At 38.3% G+C, this 20546-nt stretch overlaps 1 protein-coding gene across 2 annotated transcripts in view; it reads right to left on the reverse strand.

The window, feature by feature from the left end:
* Positions 1–20546, reverse strand: part of KIT (KIT proto-oncogene, receptor tyrosine kinase) — a 100693-nt gene that overhangs the window by 40340 nt on the left and 39807 nt on the right. For both annotated transcript variants that reach the window (XM_020975331.2, XM_020975330.2), the window contains exons 2-5: positions 15136–15411; positions 10831–11112; positions 8286–8422; positions 4360–4522 (exon numbers count right to left, since the gene is read on the reverse strand). In XM_020975331.2, the coding sequence (XP_020830990.1) occupies positions 4360–4522; positions 8286–8422; positions 10831–11112; positions 15136–15411 (858 nt within the window). The remainder of the gene's footprint in view (positions 1–4359; positions 4523–8285; positions 8423–10830; positions 11113–15135; positions 15412–20546) is intronic.

Genomic DNA, 20546 nt, shown 5'->3' on the forward strand with positions numbered 1-20546 from the left:
TCTACGAGTTGGTGTTAAAATTTACTTATTTAAAAATGTTCATTGCTTTGGCTTTATCCCATTAAAGAAAATAAACTTGTTGGCGAACTGCTTTCCTCTCCCCTCCCTTTAATTTTTTAATTCTTTATACTATAGGATGGCTCTTTAGTGTATTGGGAAATAAAGGTGATGTAAGAACAAATACTATCAATAAACATTTTAGAAATAAAGAGCAAAGTTCCATAGGAAATAGCCAACTCTTTCACCTGTATCAATCTCACAGAGATTAAAGAAAAATTTAAAAAAACAAACCCAGGTCCAAAAAACTCTGTCCATTGTACTATTTAGACCTTTAAAAAGAATATAAACTGACTTAGGAAGGGTCAGCTCCTAATAAATCACCTAAATGCTTCCCTTTACTTCCCAATTTCCATCATAAACCACAGTGGAAACTACAAAGTAATCGAAAACATTCTGGTCAACTACTGGACAATGACTTCCTAAATTAATTTAGGTTAATTTCTAAAACAACAATACTCTCTTGAAAATGGATAATTCCTCAGGTTCTCAAGCTCATAATTCAAAGTGCTATTTGGCAAAATGTCCTGAAGTGTTTGCCAAAAATATTTGCATTTAAAAGATTTCTCTCAGGTTCTCTATGTAACAGCCTTATCTTAAATCCCCTGTGGTTTTTTCCCCTGCTATCTTTTTTCACATGCTCAGCATAATTTCTTTTTTTTTGGTCTAGTAGATACATCACATTTCTTACCCAGGAAATGAAAATATTAACAGAATTACGTGATTCCTTATGGGTTGCTGTTATAAAGATACCTACCCTGGGATCTCTGCATTTGGAATTGGTTGGTATCATTTTCATACCCATGCTAATGAAATGATCAATGACTTTCCTCCCTCTTTTCCAACCCAGAGCTCCCTTTACCCAACCACACCCCACCAAAAACCACCCACAAAACATACAAAACCGGGGTCAGGTTTCAAAGCTGTATACTCTTCCAGTTATGCACCATTGTATTCTTGGAAACAGATGAATGGATTAGGGGGAAAAAATCCGATTACATACCAAGATGTGCTTATAACAGTTTTACTAATTGCTTTCTGAGGCTGATATCATACCAACATGCTCCCTAATCAACTTAGCTAATTAGCACTTATGGAGTTTAATATTTAAAAAGCATGGCCTTCTATTCAAATTAATAAAAGGGCTTGCAATCACATTTGGGGCCAAAATAGTCTCCTATCTCTGTATTCTGGCACCGTAATTGTTAGCAAAGTATCTCTTCCATGTTCAGTCTGATGAAGTATTTTCCATTATGACATTGAAAAGAGATGCCAAATTATAAAACAGCAATTGAACTAGAGTGTGCCACAAACCTCTAACATTGACACAGAAAACATTTATTGAACAAACTTAAAAGTGAAAACAGAATGAAACCCAACACCCCATCCATCGAGTTGCTACCATTCTCCACAAAGGGCTTTAAGCTGTGCTGTGCTACCAGCATTGATGAAGGATAACACGCACTGAGATTCTGGGAAGGATTCTGAAACAAGCTTGATATTACATAGGAATAGGGCCTGGACCTGCAATTTCATTGCTATAGAGAATGTCACAGAAGAGGAAATCCCTTCTATGAATATTGGTTGTTAATTTCTCTGCAACTTCAGAGTCTTAATGAATTGCCTAGAACCCTCAGGAGATGATTAAGCCCAAGATCTCATAGTCTTTTTTCATTGGTGGAGTTTGAACATGAGTCTTCTTGGCTCCAAGGAAAGCTCTCTTTCCACTATTCCTTGTTATCTCTAATATCAAATATAACAAAGAAAAGTTTGGACTTGTTTTGGGGGGGGAAAGGGGGTGAAGGGGAGTGAGAAGGGGTTGCTTCTATTTTAAACTCTGAATCTTTCTCATTGAGTCAAATTATGCAAAACTATTTCATCAAACCAGGTTAAACATCATTCACCTGGTACCAGAATGTGGGAGTTACCTGTAAATATTCACACGGTGACACTGATTGGTCTAACATCCTCACTACATGCAAAAATCATAAAGATGGCGGCAGCTAAAGCTTGTAGGGAAGACAGAGGAGAGAAGGAGTAACTGCTACTAATTTTAAACTGAGTTTTGCTCCTTATTTTCTCCCTTTCAATAGTTCCCTCTACCCTCTCAAAAGCAGTGCCTGGTTTTCCAATGGCCTTCCTATCAAAGTAAATAGGCGTGATGTACAAGTCTAGAACCTAAGTAGAGAACATCACTGGAGTGATCCATAGAAATATCTAGCTTGAGGAAGAAGGGGGTTGGGAGGAGGGCCTTTGAGCAAACAATCTGAGTATCTATCACAGAGCTAAAAGGAAATCTCAGTTAGAGAAACTTAAAGAGAATCCAACCACCTTGTTTCACAGAAGAGTAAGCTGAGATCCAGAGATTAATTGCCAAAGTCACATAGCTAGTTGGTGGCAGAGATGGGAAGAAAACTAAATTTCCTGATTTCCCCAAGCCTATTCTGTTTCCCCTACAGAGCACAGAGTAAATGGGAGCTGAATGAGTTCATGATAAAGTGACTAAGTTAGGAAGCCAATTTCATCACCTAACTTATTTTCTGAGAGGCTAAGAAGTATTTAAATCTATCCCTTTATTTAGGTCTCTAAATTCATCCTGGGCAGCTAGGTGGCTCAGAGGGATGGAGTGCAGAGCCTGGAGTCATGAAGACCTGAGTTCAAATCCTGCCTCAGATACTTACTAGCTGTGTGACCCTGTGCAAGTCGCTTGCCTCAGTTTCCTCATCTGCAAAACGAGAAGGAATTGGCAAACCACTCCAGTATCTCTGCTAAGAAAACCCCAAAATGGGGTTACAAAGAGTCAGACACAACTGAAAAGAATGAACAACAAACCCATCCTATGTGCCACAGTTACCTAGTCAGACCACACGGCAGAACTGAAGATGAAAGATGTCTTATTATAATGACAACAGTGTCAACTTATTTATACCTATATAGCACCTCCAATCAAAGGATTTTCCCAAATTAAATATGTTTAATTAAATTATTAGTTACAGCTTACATTCTATATGGTAGAGATTGGCAATGGAAACCCAGACACTGTCCTAGAGATTGATATTTAAAGGTCAAAGAGAAAATATAGATTGTAGAGACAATACCACGAGAGGCATCGTGGTTTAGTGGACAGAGGGCTACATATGTGTCAGGAAGTCCTTCCTCTGAAACATACTAGCAGCGTGACTGTGGTTAAATCACTTAACCTCTCCGTGTCCTAGGGAAAGCACTCAAATGCAAGTTAGAAATGTGCTATCCATCTGCTTTTACCATTTCTTCACTCCGCACTGATGAAAGCACAGTTCCAGGTTCTACCTGACCCAAGCCCTCCACCCTCATCCTTCCCAAAACAGCTATCAAATTCCACTTTGGGATGCTTAGTTTCAATTATTCCTCTACCCCCTTCAAACTCAGTAGACCTGCTAGAAAGACTAGTCTGCCTCAGTGATGTCAAAGAGAAATAGAAACTGCCTATTAAACTGTATGCAATGTACATATGAGCCACATATTGATTTAGAAAACCACATATTAATGTTATCTATGTTCAACTGTATTTTTATTTATTTTCTTAAATATTTTCCAGTTACATTTTCCCAACCAACTCTGGCCTTCAAAGTATCAAAGTCTTTCTGCCAGCTCAGGAAGGCAAGCTACAACTACAATCTTCATGTTAAACATATAATGCACTTAATAAAACACTTGTTGACTGTAATGAGGGTAAGGGAACAGAAAGAGTCAAATGACTGTCCCAGGACACTAGTGTTAGGTTTTTTTTGTTTTGTTTTGTTTTGGGCAATTGGGGTTAAGTGACTTGCCCAGGGTCACACAGCTAGTAAGTGTCAAGTGTTTGGTCTCAGGCTGGATTTGAACTCAGGTCCTCCTGACTTCAGGGCCGGTGCTCTATCCACTGTGCTGCCTAGCTGCCCCAGCATTAGGTTTTACGGTAGATAAATTTTCTCCATTTTTCTAAAGTAGCATCACAAAGGAAGCACAAGATTTTTCTAAATTGGAAGTGTAATTTTACATTGGCAAACTTGGTTTGAGACTTGTATGAGAAAAAAACTCCCACACAACCCACAGGTCTCAACTGAACCTTATTTATGTCTTTACACACCCTTTTAGGAAATTTTAATTGGTATAGTTCGGCCTTAATGTTCCAGCATACAGAGGTTAAAAAAATACGGCATGTCTGCAAAGGTCTAAAGCTCAATATTCTATTTTAGTTTAGCAAAAAAAAAAAGTACCAACCTTCCAATGTCATCTCCAACCATAGACAATAGTTTCTATATTCCTGCATGAGATATTTACCTACTACTTTTAAGGTTGCTGTGATGTTTGCAGATCCAAAAGTATTACTGGCAAAACACATGAAGACTCCAGAATCATTAACTCTCACTGAACTGATTGTCAATATGTGCTGACGTTCATAGGCATAATCACCAGAATGCCTGCTTTGAGTATGTGTGCTACTCTGTGGGTTACAGAAGAGGGGAAAGGAAAAAAAAAATCAAAGATTAACATCTAAAAGAGACGCAGAATCTTTCTTAGATAAATTAAAAATAGCAGCAATTAGCTTCATCATATTAATATTCATGTCCCACATTGCTTAAGAAGGAATAATAAGGCATTATGACAAATCTGTCACTGGAACCTCTCTTCATATTACAATACCATATTGAAAGTATGTCATTATAGAGGAGAGAAAAGAAAATGCATATGAATACATTTCTTACAAATAAATATGGAATCCAAAACTCAAAATACCACAAAGATCAAATTTATTGCCTTTATGACAGTGAATCAGTCCTCTATAGAATATAATATAGATGTATATCTGTCTTCTCCAATAGAATGTAGGCTCCTTGAGGGCCATCTATCTTTGTATTCTAAAGCACGTGATGGTAAGTAGCAAAGTTGCCTGAAGCACAGCTTAACAATGCTTGCTGATTGCTTGATTGATAGGTTAAGGCTGGTAAAGCCTCTAAATTACATGGGAGGAGGAAGAGAATTGCACATCCAAATGAAGGCAAGAGAATGCTATGAAGGCATTCTGCTGGATTTTCAACACCTTCACATGAAGGGATGTCTGCATCTGCTCTGCAATAATCAATAACTCTAGGTCTTATTCAGCAGACGGTTGAAGGAACTCCCATGATGTGAATATAAGCACGTTGGACCTGGCAGTCAGGAGACCAGGATTTGACTCCCACCTCAGACACTTACTAGCTGGGCAGCCATAGCTTAACCTCTCTCTCTCAGAGCCTCAATAACACGGTAGCAATATTTTCTACTACATTATTTATTTGGGACTGTTGTGAGAAAAATACTCTGCAAACTCTGAAGCACTGTAGAAATGTGGATTATTTTTTATTATTCTGAGATAAACTGACTAGACCTAGTGAGGCAAAGTCCCAAATTATCTGAAATTCGACTAAGGAGAGTTAGCAGTGAAAATATCTCAGAGGTGACACTATCCTGTCTTTTATCTTTGCCTCGTGGGCAGACACTGGGAGGATTCTTCATTAAAAAAAAAAATGATGCCTGCTACAATCCTTTTTCCAGCAAAAGAAATTAAACTACTTAAGAACACCCAAAATTTAATTTACAAGTCCTGTCAAGAATAGGATCAGTGCAGCTACAAATAAAGCAGCTAATGGTTAGTATAGTTTTTCAAATCAAGAAACACTTGTCCTGCCACTAACTACCATGACACCACAGACAAGTCAAACAAGTCACTTTCCCTGCTCGGGCCTCACTTTTCTTATCTGTAAAATGAGCAAGTGGGGTTAGATGGCCTCAAAGGTATCCTAGCTCCATGATTCTGTGAAATCAGCCTTTGCCATATCAAAGAGTGTAGTTTAAATCGTTGGCAGTAATCGACTACTGAGAATTGGGGCCTTAAAAACAAGGTTTGCAAGCAGAGATAGTAAGGTCAAGTGACATTTTCACATTAGCCTTTATCCAGTTCAGTGTTTGACAGACATTTCCTATGGCTGAGTTAATGTCACCAAGCAGAGAAACACACTAAACTCTAGAGCTGCCTTCCGATATCTGGTTTCTACTCCTACAGCAAGCAGCCCCAAACATTTCCATGATAGGGAATTTAAGTCATTCAGGGATATTCAAAAAGTCACTACTAGAAAGAAGTAATTCCTCTCCACTGATGATATAAAAAATTACTACCAGACCCAAAAGCCATTATTAAGGTTCCAGTCAAAAGTTTATTTTAAGGACAAATGAGAACAATATGCCTTTCCAGGGTTAGAACCCATCAGGATTTAATGGGTTGTAAATGATGCCTAAGACTTTGGTTAAAAAAAGAAATATTCAACTTTAAATCCAATCAGATCAATGCAATTCCAAATTTGTTCATGAAATCTGTAAAATAGATTTTATATTAAAAAAAATACTTGTAAAGTCAACAACAAAAGTCTTTCCTGTAGAGAAAAATATAAAAATAAGAGAGTGCTAAGATTATTCCTAAATGTGGTCACTCTCAATTAAGGAGCCACAATTAAGGAAAATGAAGCCAATAAATGATTTATAGAAGACCCTGGCACAAAGCCAGAAGCCCCATCTGCAAGTCACATACTGTTTGCATATGATTCAGTTTTTCCTTAACCCTTGCTGCTGCAGTGTGGGATTTCCCCAAAGAGCTCCCACAGCTAAGTGCTTATCAACCAGCACCAGTGGATTAATTGAGAATGGCAGGCAGGGCTCTGGGGAAACAGCATTCAGAACAAATTTGCTCGAGGCAATTTGATTTGAACATCTCAAAATGGCTAATTTTCTCTATACACAAAGGCTAAAATACACATATAATTTCAATTTTCCCCAGCTGAAGCAAGGGATTATAGAAAGCCAATTAATATGGGATTGTATTCTGTAAGATTAGTAGACAATCCATATATATGCTTTTGGTTTATTAAATTATATGATATGGGAACTAAACTTGCTTCCCCTGCTAATTCAAAGCAATGCCATAGGCCATGGTTCACACCATCATCTTAGTCAATAGCAGGCTTCATTTAGCAAGGTATCATTACAAGTCTACATGAATACCATTATAATGACTTTGTATTGTGTTAATCACCATGGTTACCTGTCTGGTAAAGAGTTCTTAAAACAAGCATGAAACACCCTATGGCATATAGGGCATGAGGAGGGGGAGGGGAGATAGGGAGTTTTCTTTCTTTCTCTCTCTCTCTCTCTCTCTCTCTCTCTCCCCCTCCCTGTTCCCCCCTTTACTTTCTTAGAATGCTTATTTGGGCCAGGAACAGAATTAACTTCAACAGTTAAAAGCTGTAGCCACGACATTATCCTCAAAATTAGTAAGAAGATTCTTATAGGAAGAGTTTCAAGGTAATGTTTATTAAAGACAAAAGAGATTTTAATGAAGGAATTACATGGTGCTAAGGTGTCTCCTAAGTAACCAATGTATGGGACAAGATTCCTAGAAAGGTGACCAACCATTTTATTACCAGAGATTAAGTCAACTAAAAGGTTAGTTAATAGTGTTTTGGTACTAAGTACCCAGTTAAATAGCAAAAAAACCTCAAGCAAAATTACTAAAGAATACTTGGCAACTGAATGCCAGATGGTTCTTAATGGATAGGCCATCCCTTACGTAGGGGAACTGTAGGACAATTGTTTAACTATAGAAGAGGAAATGTGGTATATCTCTTCCTATCACTTTAATAATAAAAATACAAATGGGATGAATAGCAAATCTGCATATTGCCAATCATAATGTCAAAATAATGAGTCATTTGTACTTTAATCTTCCCAATAAATCTCACATCAAGTTCATTCAAAGGGAAAGCCTGATATCTTTGACATTCAGTATTCACTCCCAAAGTTGCTTTAAAAAAAAAAACATTTCGGAGGATGCCTATTTGCAGCTTTTTATAAACTTATAAATTTCTCTTCTTTGGAAGGTAATAAAATGAGGGGGAAGGAGGGGAACGTTCAGCTTAACACAATAACTTCGTAGTTCTGTTCCATTCATTTTGCCTAATCAGCTGAAAACTTGTAGGCAGACAGAGTAATATCCCTAGAATACCTCATCTTTAAGAGTTTCTTTTAGAAGCGAAAGAATGAACAGGAAGAAACCTACATTTAGGACGAAAGGCTCTGTGTTAAAGTGTGTGTGTGTATGTGTGTGTGTGTGCGTGTGTGTGTCTTCTCCTTAAACAGAAACCAAGCCCAGAAGACAAATACAACCATAAACGTACCCTACTGTTGTCCGTTATCCACATGGACACCACCGAGCTAGCCACATCTTTAATCATACACATGACCTCAAAGGTCTCCCCCTCCCTGAGAAGGTAGTTCGTTTTGAGCAAGCTGACTTCTGGAACACTCTTCGCAGCTGCAAGAAAAGGGTATATGTTTCAATCAGCAATCTCAGGGGAAGAGTTGATCTGATAAAATCCCACCATTTTAATATCCTATATTTACTAAACCATGGGACTACACATATCCACTTTAATTTTTACTACCACTTAGTAAAATACAAGCTAAATCAGGTTAGAGCTTTATTACCTATTCATCTCAAGTCTTTCCTTAAGATTTCAACACTGAAAATATTATGTCAAATAATTTCATTAATATTGACTTGAAAGGAAATAAATTTAGGAATGCATCTGGAAATACTCTTTTAAAAAACATGGTTAGGTGCCAACTCAAGTTTGGGAAAGACCTTATCTTTAGCCCCAGATAACTGTCATGGTACTCCAAGTCCATGGCCAGTGCATGATCAAGCTCTTTTAATCAAATAAAAGACATCCACTTTTTCCCCACATGCCTTCCAAGAGCAATGCTTTGCCCATTTCTGACTGTAAGTGACTCAGACGATTCTTATGGCACAACCCTGTACAGGAGTGTCATTTTTTGCCTCTTTCTTTAACTTTTTATCCTGTAAAGGAAGTGCTTTTCAGATGGTATACGCTGTATTCCAGGGGTACCGTAACATATCTCTACAGTTTTGTTGTTTTTTTTTTAAAAGACACAATTCAGTCGTGCCCACTTATTTATCCCCGAAGCCCACTCCCCCATCATCTGGATGGATACCACAGAGAGAATCCACATTCAAGTCATCCTGCTTTGTAAGCTGATTCCATCCAACAAATCAAATACAACAAAATTATAAAAAATCTTTATAAGCTTGAACATGTTTAAACACTATTCTAATTGCTTAAATAAAATGTAAAATAAATCCTGGCCCATTTATTCCACTGTAAATTATTCCCCTATAGCTGATTAAACAGATTTTAATGGTATAATGATAAAGTGCTCTTCCGGTGTCTTGCGAAATAGAAGGGAGCCTGGGTTTTCAAAGGCTCTATGCCAGGGGGGCATATGGTCTGGCAGGTCTTGGGTCAAGCTGAATAGTCCATACTTTGCTGTCTAGGGAATTAAGAAAAGGTCTTCATTCAAAAGGTTTGTCAAAAAGTGAATTGTGGACTTTGTTTATTTGTTTTGTTTTGGGATGTTTTTTGTGGGGTGGTTTGAGAAGAGCATCAGATGTGACGTGTATAAAGATGAAAAAGATCTCAGGGTCATCTAGTCAAACCCTTCCATTTTACAGATGAGAAAACTGAGGAACAAAATGATTAAGGTTACAGAGGCATTGAGTAAGAGATGTAATCTGAACCCAGGTCCTTGGATTCCAGAATCAGTGCTCTTACCACTGGACCACAGTGAAGGAAGCACTCACATGGAGTAAATCATGAGAGACAGCTCATATTGATACAGCACTTTTAAGGTGTATTTAAAAAAAAAAGCTTTCTTCATAGCAATACTACGAGGTAAGTAGTAAAGTATTATTACAATCATTTTACAAAAAAAAAAGGAAACAAAGCCACAGAAAGGTGGTTCTACCAATTGTTCTAACCCTGGACAAATCCCTTCAACTTCCTTGGGCTTCAGTTTCCTCATCAGTAAAATGAGGAGACTGAATAATAATTGATACCTATGATCCACTGGTACTTTAAGTTAATGCTAGAACCGAGACTCAAACCCAGAACCTCTGATTTCAGGTCCTCCACTCTCCCACCAGTAGCACTGCACCTCCCATCAACCTTTTAAATGCACTGAAATCACGATATCCCCAAGTGAAAGCAAAGTAAATCCAACCTCCAAACTGTCTATTGAATGTATCACGATTTCTGAACTTTCACTGGTCTAATACTAAATATTTAAGGGAAACTTGGAGTTGAGTAAACTCTTGAATTTTCTTACAACTCAAAAAAAGTCTGATTCCGTGACCCTACTTCTACCTAAATCCATAATCAATTGAACTTCCCTTCTATAGACTAGGACCAGTTTTATTAACATATAATATTTTATGAGGCCAAAAGACTCTATGCAAGAGATGCTACTGAATGCTGATACAACATTTCACCTCACCACCACCTTAATCAAATGGGTCATAACTAAATTTCTGTGTTAACCTTTTTTCCCCCCTTTTCAAATAGTGGGAAGAAAACCACCCAGTACACTTCATTTATAAGTGAAGACCATTTCTTAATATAATGAAGCTCTGGTGCATAAAAGATATCCCTATAATCCACACAGTCAAGTCCATCTATAGAAAACATGGAAAAAGAGACCGAGAGGGGAACTAGGTGGAAGCTAGGGGGTGGGGATGATGATGGTGGTCAGAGTTAGTGAATTTCTTGGCAGATGGCCAACTGCCTGATTTATCAGACTAAAACTGGCCATTTTTAATAAGGTGGCCCATTCTCCAGCTCCCAAACTTAATAGGGTTTCATTTACCTGGCCTCACTTTCAGGGTCACCTTGTCGGACAACTTCAACTGTCCATCTTGGTAGGCAGAGCATTGGAAGCAGACCTTGTTGTGACTTCTCTTCACATTTTGGATGGTGATGCCTTTCTGGATGTCAGGAATAAGCATCAGGTCCTTGGGAAGTGGCTTTCCATTGCATAATTTCAAGGTAAAATTGGTTACCTCTGGGTCTGTCACAGGACAGCTGACTAAAGCATCACTGCCTTCATTCCCATAGAGAAGACGATCCAAAAGGAAGAGAGTTTTGGGATCTGTAAAATCAAAAGAGAGACAAGAAAAGAACTCAGAGGGATTGTAAGGAAGTATTTTAACATTCTTATATAAGGGCTACAAGTCCATACCTCTCATTTTACCGATGGGCAAACTGAGGTTTAGTGGCTTGTCCAGAATCACAAGGGTATTAAGTGTCAGAAACAGGATTGGATACAAGTATACTGCCTCCAAGTCCTATTCATCATGCACCTTGAGTCTTGCTTTTTAGGCAGCAGAAAATGTGTTGATTTACTCAGTTTCCGTTCTACCCTAATCCCAAAACCAAGGTTTTAGAAAATGAACATATACGTGTGAGATTTTCCATTGTATCACCACTCATTTTATATCTCTCTCTATGCTTTATCCCTGTAAGGCAGGTATTGACAGATTCTTTTCCTCTGACTTTCTTGAAAATGGACCTCTTTCAATTTGGTACTATGCCCAAAGGGCTATAAAACTGTGAATACCTTTTGATCCAGCAATATCACTATTAGGTCCATTATCCCAAAGAGATCATAAAAATGGGAAAAGGACCCACGTGTACAAACATATCTATAGCAGCTCCTTTTGTGGTGGCGAAGAATTGAAAATTGAGGGGATACCCATCAATGGAAATGGCTGAACAAGTTATGGTATATGAATGTAATGGAATACTATTGTGCTATAAGAAATGATGAGCAAGCAGACTTCTGAAAAACCTGGAAGTACTTATATGAACTGATGCTGAGTGAAGTGAGCAGAACCAGGAGAACATTGTACATAGTAACAGCAATACTATATATGATGATCAACTGTGAATGACTAAGCTCTTCTCAGCAATACAATGATCTAAGACAATTCCAAAGGACTCATGATGAAAAATGCTACCTACATCCAGAGAAAGAACTAAGAAGTCTGAATGTAGATTGAAGCATTCTATTTTCTCTTTTTATGTTGTTTTTTCTTTCTCATGGTTCTTCCCTTTTGTTCTGATTCTCTTTTTACAACATGATTAGTGTGAAAACATGTTTAATATGATTGTACATGTATAGCCTAAATCAGATTACTTGCCATCTTGGGGAGGGGAGATGAGAGGGAGGGAGAGAGAGAGAGAAACATTTGGAACTCAAAGTATTATAAAAGTAAATGTTGAAAGCTATCTTTAAATGTAATTGGAAAAAATAAAATAGTATTAAGTAGAGGGAAAAAAGGACCTCTCTCATACTTGTAGGAAAGAAGGGGTAAGGAGGAGTTGTAGTCTCATGAGAAAGGGAAAACTTTTCCAGAACCCTCGTATTCTTCCCTGACCATTTCCAGCTTCTCAGTCTCCCAGAGCTTCCTGCTTGAGGATGCAGCTGGAATGGAGCTTAAGTCTAGAGTTTTACCCTTTTTACTCCTGTCTTTAATGCTAGAACAGTTCAAAGAAAATACTGAACACTTCCAAAAAAGCACAAGTCTTGAGCCACAATTTCTTTGTCCAAAAGAACTGGTCAAAAGTATCACTTGTTTAAAAAAAAGAAAAGCATTATTCTTTCTCCAACTGTTGTTGAGTTGTTTTTAGTCATGTCTGACTTTTCATGACCCCATTTTGGGGTTTTCTTGACAGAGATGTTGGAGTGGTTTGCCATTTCCTTCTCCAGCTCATTTTACAGAAGAGGAGACTGAGGCAAATAGGGTTAAGTGACTTGCCCAGGGTCACATAGCCAGTAAGTGTCTAAGGCTGGATTTGAACTTATGAAGATGAGTACACTATCCACTGTGCCACTTAGCTGCCAATATTCGTTCCCCAATATCTGACCCTTTAAAAAAAAACCTTATATCTCAACTATGTATATGAAACTTGTTTCTTCTACACATCAAGACATCTTTATACCTAACCATAAGACTGAATCTATTAATTAGATATTTAAATTATCAGCTAATTTTGTACAGCTTTGCATCTGTTTTACATTAACTTAAGTTACACATAAAATTATCTATGGAGGGATAGATGAAAGTGAAAAAAATAACAAATCTGAAACAAGCCAACAAATTGTCCCCAAAAACAAAAAAGCCCTTTCTTTGTTTTCTCATCAGAATGTCCTTTATTAAAACATTAATGCATAATTCTAGGATTCTTTAGTCTTTAAAAGTCTGATCTGATACCAGAAGGAGATTAAATCACTCAAATCCAATTACGGTAATTTATATATTTCCCTGATAAAAGCCATAGCACAAATTAGGAAAGAAGCTTATCTGATGGAGAACACTTAGAAGAAGTCTTATCAAATGAGATGCTTCTAGACTGCAAGATCCTCAAGGACATGGACTGCCCCGAATTCCCTCTACCTGCTATGTCGTTTCATACGATGACTCTGACAAAAACCATTTCTGAAGAAGAGTTAAATGTCATAGAAAACTGAAATGATTCCAGATTATGGGGAGTTTAATAGGATTTTTTTCCTAACTGAAGAGTGTAACCTTTGAAATTGTCTAGATTGGTATAGGAAAACCTTTCAGGAAGTCAGCTTCAAGGATTTCTCAGTAGATAGATTTGTTCATTCACATTAACCCTTGGCTAGATGTGAAAGTGTGTTTTTGTGCTCCCTTCCCCCCACCTCCAACACTGAAATTTTCTGATTTGCCAAACTTGGCAAATCCCAAAAGCTTTAGAAGGGGAGAGGGTCCCACTGAAAATTTTGGGAAAGAAGCCACTTGTTTAACACTATTCTTCCAACTTTTTAGTCAAATGCTCTTTATATGCAACTATCCCCTGATCAGATTTTAATCATGTTTTAGAAGAGAACACAGTCTCTACTATAGTGATGAGCTTAAAAAGCAATTATTTCAAGTGTCAGGTGTAGAAATAAATGCGGGCTAGCTCTGTGGGAGCAGGGAATGTATGTGGCAGATGACAGTGAGGAAAATACTGAGGAAAATAGACAAGAAGAATCACATTATGAAGCTCCATTTAACTTCATGAGTAGCAACCAGGTAAGCTAGGGATGCAGACCCAGGTTACTCCCTGGTAACACAGGCTACAGGTCAACAAGTGGGTTCCATCCATCCACTCAAGGAACAATGTCCTCTTGTCAATATAACATTCCAGGGACTTTTACAAAGCCCCTCTGTGCCCATTTCTATATTTACAAAGTAGAGTTACCACTCACTACTAAACATATTCTGGGACAACTCATGAAATATTTTGAATACTTCATGAAAAGTGAGGTACATGAATGCTAATTATATTACTTATTTCCAGGGTACCAAAATTCCTAAACAAATGAAATATTTATTCAGTGCTTAAGACTGTGAATCACAATATCCCCCTGCCTACTCCACTGACCACTACGTACCTCTTTCCTAAACACAGACATTTGTATGAGTATATGGGTAAGTCAGAGCCAAGTTAGATTTTGCTCATTGTTCAGACAGCTTTCTGTCAAGAAGAACTGCAGTCTTTCTAAGTCTAGGGTTTAGAGTCTAGAACACCATCCTGGTATATGCCTTGGGATTTTTACCTTGATTAGGAGATGAAAAATGTAATGTGAGCATGTCTAAACTGCTGCTTCTCAGAAGAGCAGTCTCCAAAGTTATTCTCTGAAAGTGCATTTGTTTACACCTTTAAAGAACTATAGCACACTAAAAAAAAGAAAAAAGTCATGATTTTCTAAGTGGAAGGATAAAGAATATTTAAAGGGTAAATGTATTTCCAAAGGTAGTCTAATTTATACTTCAAGAGGTGTGTTCAGATGATGGGAAAATTTGATTAAACATACAAGTTCATCATTAATAATGGTAATAACAGAGGACGTTCACATATTATCTTAAGGGCTGCAAAACACTTTCTATACACTAAGAAAGGAGGTAATACTTCATTATACTTCTAGACAGGGCTCCAGACATGATTATGAGAGTAGAAAAAGGAGGAAAAGAATGCAACCAATTAAGTGGGTTGTGTGCCTTCCCAAAACCAAGGATCATTTCCTCCAGAGCTCAAGATTTCTGAACTCCCACTAAAACTGAGACCATAGCTCTAGAGCACAGAAAGCCAATACATTTACCTTTAACAAATACATAAATGGATCTGTTCAAGCCTACTTCGTTGGTACACGTATATCTGCCTGTATCTTGAGCCTTGGCACTGGTGGTGAGCCATGTTTCTGTATTTCTGCGTGATTCAAAATGGAGGGCAGAATTCTCAAAAGTCCACTTTACCAGGTGACGATCATTACATAACAACTTAATCTCACTTCCGACATTCACTGTTAACTGTGATAAAGCTGGAGTGATTGATGGTGGAGAGTAATTAGCTGGACTAGTAGAAGGTTGAAGATAACCTGCAACGAGAGAAAAAAAATCATTGTCAAATGGGGACTTTTTAACACTTCTGATTCCCATCTTAGGCGTGTCCTCAGAATATAAGGAGAATAAATTACCCTACTGGTTTTGTCATTAAACAAATAGACAAGTTGCTAATAAAGCACATCCCAAAAAAAGTACTTTCTTCTGCAAAAATAATGGAACAATGAAGGTCAGATGATGTACAGGCCTAGGCTTGCCCAGTGCTATGGCTTTCTCCAGGTTAAGCATATAGCTTAAGTTGAGTCTTTGGATACATGCCATCACCGAATAACTGACGATGTTAAGGCTAGACTAGATGGTGGGGGGTGAGTTAGATTTTGCTGAAATATTCAGTATTTTGGGTTTTTTTTTCCATAGTACCTCCTTATTCAAACTTTCCACCAAAAAATATTTTTAGCCAAACAAAACCAAGTATCCTACAAGCACCTAGCTTAAATGGAAAAGCATTTCAAAAGATCCGGGTTTTGAATTCCAGCTCCACTTCTTATTACTCAGTCAATTTAGATCCTGTTTCCTCCTCTGCAAAATGTTCATAATATAAGGTTCTGATGAAGATTAAATGAAGTAATAAAGATAGATAGACAGACAGACAGACAGATAGATGGATAGATAGCATTATGTACCCATGAAGCAAATTACAAATGAATTTTTTTAAAAAGGTATTTATTACATGCTTAATATGTGCCAGGCAGCAGCAATGCTAAGAGGTTGAGAAACAAAGAGAAATGTTGACATAGTCCTTGCCCTCAGGGAGCTTAACTGGGGAAGACAACAGGGACAGTTTAGCTACAGGGTGGATGGAAAGGTCTGGCAGAAGCAGGGTAGATTTCAGAGTCAGATATGATTCATGGTATATCAGCAAATCTAATAGCTGTGTACATGTTTTGGGGGCCAGGAACGGGGAGGGGGAGGCTGGAGGGTGCAAGCCCAGAAGGCCCTTAGGATACAATGGCAGTGGGGCAGCTAGGTGGCATGGTGGATAGAGCACCGGCCCTGAAGTCAGGAGCACCTGAGTTCAAATCTGACCTCAGACCGAACACTTGACACTCACTAGCTGTGTGACCCTGGGCAAGTCACTTAACCCCAACTGCCTTAAAAAAAATAAAGATAAATAAATGAATGAATGAATGAATGAATGAATGAATGAATGAATGAATGAATGAATGAAGGATACAATGGCAGAGCAGATATAACCTGATGGCCCTCCATTTCATTAGAAGGATTGTAGGGGACAGTGGATAGAGAGCACTGGCCCTGGAGTCAGGAGGACCTGAGTTCAAATCCAGCCTCAGACACATAATACTTCCTAGCTGTGTGACTCTGGGCAAGTCACTTAACCCCAATTGCCTCACTAAAAAAAAAAGGATTGTAGCTGGTAATCCTCATCTCATCCAAGTGGAGATAATGGGGAGGTGGGGAAGAGAAGGAAAGCAGGAGGAAGGATACTCCCATTGGCAGCTTGGTGGCCTGAGGTGTTAAGGAGAAAGGGAAGGAAAGGGGGAAAAGATTCTCCATCTGGTAGGTACTTTCATTATCATTGTTATTAATGATGATAATAAGCAGGGCCACTGGGGAATTAATCATTAACCAGAGGTAGCAATATAATAATAAATCTCTTCAATAGCAGTACAATCCTTGTTTTATAAAAGGAGATATATCCATATTTGTAAGTAGAAAAGAATGAGAGAGGAGTAGAGAGGAGGAGCACCATGCCAGGTAGGTAAGTGAATAACCAATCAGACCTGAACATGGTGGGGTGAGAGGGAGAGCCACCAATATGTATCCCAGCGTGCATCATCCTAGGTAATTTTTCCAACTGCAATATTAAATCATAACGCTAGGATTTCAAGCAAAATGCAAATAAAAAATATTCCCAGCAATATGATATCAAATATGAAATGAAATAAGCAAACCAATACAAAGGAAAATAACATTGAATGACTTCAGAGTTATGATTAATTATGACTTCATAAAAGGGAGCAGACATGAAGTATGGCTCACAGTCTGTTGGCAGAGGAGAAGCTAGCAAGTGACTACAGGAGAAGACCAGGGCATACTTGCTTTTTCCTGACTACTTGTTATAAGGAAAGGAGTTCTACGGGGGGATGGAGAAGGGTCACTAGAAAGCAATAAAAACATAAAAAGAAAAGAGAATTTAAAAGAAAGAACACTTAAAAGAAAAAAAATGTCACTCAGAAGCACTGATAGCATGTCATGTACTAAATAGAACACTGATGTCCTTTAGACACCATCTACATTCGATAGCCAAAATACCTAAACAGAGCTGTTGGGATTATACTTAGAAGATCATACCACATTGAGGAAAATAAAAGCAGAGATAGTAAATAAATAACAATAATTCAATTTGTTCTTCCCCCTGTAGAAAAAAAAAATCAGTACCTTCTGTAAGGGAACATGGCCATTGATGTGGACAGGGATAAATTCAATACAGGGACTCTTCTAAATAGCTTGAGCTGGTATATATTCCAGGTAATTCAATTACCTCTTTGCTGAGAGACACTTAAAAGTACATAAACGCATTAAGATTCAGTCAGGTAAATGTGTCTGTTGCTGAGAAGCTCCAAATCAAAAAGTCAACACATCTGATAGGAAACTCAGCATCATTCCTTTATTAACAGGGGCTGCCATCAATTATTTTCCCTGTCACCTCTCCCCGCAAATCCAGTCAATACTCCCTGAAAGTCTATTGCTGTATTTTCCTTTCCAAGGCTATAACCACTACCCAAATCCAGAGTCCATCTCACAGGTCAGCTACTTTCTGTCTGGTTTTCTTGGACCATCCTATACAAAATTCTTACTCTCCAAAATCCATCCCAAATGTCACCACAAAATCAATCTTCTTATCCCATGATATCACTTCCCTGATGAAAAATTTTCTTTGGCCCATCCATTACAGGATAAAACTCCTATTGGCTTGGCCTAACATTCAAGGGCCTCAGCCATCTGGTGGCAATTTATTTTTTTCAGAATTGATCTGAGACAGGGATCTACATAGAAAGAATTCTGAATTTGGAGTGAAAGGGCTTGGCCTTGAACCCTCTACTTTCTCTACTCTATATGACCTTATATAAGTGACTTCCTCTGTCTGGGCCTCAGTTTCCCTAGCTATAAAAATGACTGAGCTGGTCTGGATGATTTCCAAGGGCCTTCCAAGCTCCACATACATGATTCTATGACATGGTGCTGTAGTATAATCACACAGTACTTCAATAGGCACCCTTAGTTCCTAACAAGTGGTCCACTCACTACCCCCAGATCATGCCTTGCTCATTCCCACACCACCATGTCTTTATTTCCCCTACCGGCAATGCCCTTCAACTATACCAATCCTATCTTCAAAGCTCAGATCGTGGATCATTCCATTAGTGAACTTTTCCCTCGACCAATCCAGGCTACAGTGGTCTTCTCCCCTCCCCCATCCTCTACCCCTTCATGCTCCAGACTCTTAGACACTCACCATCCACAGGATTCATTTAGCACTTTAATCAACGCTCTCACTCGACTAATTTTTGCTGCTTGACGGCTGCACCTGTGCCTCATCTTATCAGCTGTCAAATACCCAAAGGCAAAACCAGGGGTCACTCTACTCTGCGGACCCCAGTGTGTGGACAGTGATCCATCCCAAATAGCAGGTGCTCTAATATTCCGTGTTTCATGAATAAATAATGAGAAAGGGCAGGAAGGAAAGGCCTCTAAATGCTAGCTGCTGTTATTATTATTGGTGACCTATCACCAGAATAATGTGAATATTCCATGAATAATCATAGAAATTTAAAACTGCTTGGCTAGAAAGAAAATGAAAATATAGAGTGACTACACGATGAAATCTTTTTAGAGACCACTACAGAATTAAAAGGTCGTCTTTAAAGGCAGCCAGCCTCTGTTCCTGCATTGGCAATTAAAACTACCAGTTTTGTTTGGGAAAATAAATTATCTCTAGTCACTTCTCAATTCCCCATGCCAACAGACGAGATGCTCATTCCTATTACGCTTTGTCACATATTCTGATGTTCGCATGGAAGCCTTTAGGATGGTGAGCAGTTCTTACGTCTCATGTATCCTACGGTGTCCTCTGTCATACCAAAGTTCTCTCTCTAAGGGTCCTTTCAGATCTCTGATTTAATGAAATACACCTCCATGAACTCTATCAGGCCCAGCAAATATGGTTTTTTGAAGAGGTTGCCTGTACATGGAAGGGGGAGAAAGACCTCACACACCTACTTAGCCATCTTCTTGTCTTCAACTTTGTTCTTTTCCCTTATTAACAGTGAAAAAAGCAAAATCACAAGAACCACGCTAACGATAACTATATAAATGAAGACGACTTTAAAGGACAACAGGAACAAAGTTAAATACACCGGTGCCAATTACTTAAAGTCAGAGCAAACACTTTTTCATCCTGCTAACACGCTACTCCAAGTGTTACTGGTTAGGCCATCAGTTTCAATCCCTCGGGTTTTTCTTGTTTAGTTTAGTTTTGTTCTGGATTGCCTTATTTTGCTTAACTCTTTTTGCAAATTATACTTTAGAGGTATGAGAAAGTCAGGCTAAATTGGGAATTTGATGAGATCTGTGGGTATACTGTTTTGAAACGAACTTCATGAATAATCTTTTTAAACTTTTATCTTGTATCACTCAATACTTTCTGTGACCTCTCTCTTCAGTTCCTCAGAGTAGAGGGTAAATCTTGTATTTTTCAAACAGGCAGCCTGATGATTGACTGATCAATGATAAGTCTTCAGAGGAACGGATTTTAGTATTTCTTTGGTTCCTTTGCAGTGTCTCACAAGGTGCTGGGGTCCATAGAAGGTACCCAGTCAACTCTGGTTCAGTGTAAAAGGGAAGGAGTGTGCAGCATCTGGCTTTCCCCAAATTAAGCATACAGCTGAAGTTGACTCTTTGGATACATGCAGTCCCATGCTGACACGAGGGAGCCAGACTAGGCTGGTGGAGAGTGGGTTCGATTTTGCTGAACTATACAACATTTGGAGTTTTTTTCATAGTACCTCTTGCTTCCAATTTTCCACTTAAAAATATTTTTATCCAAATAAAATCAAGTATCCCACAAGCATTTAATTTAAATGGAGAA

This window comes from Phascolarctos cinereus, unplaced genomic scaffold (assembly GCF_003287225.1).
Source record: "Phascolarctos cinereus isolate Bilbo 61053 unplaced genomic scaffold, phaCin_HiC Scaffold_9;HRSCAF=440, whole genome shotgun sequence".
NCBI classification, from domain to species: domain Eukaryota; kingdom Metazoa; phylum Chordata; class Mammalia; order Diprotodontia; family Phascolarctidae; genus Phascolarctos; species Phascolarctos cinereus.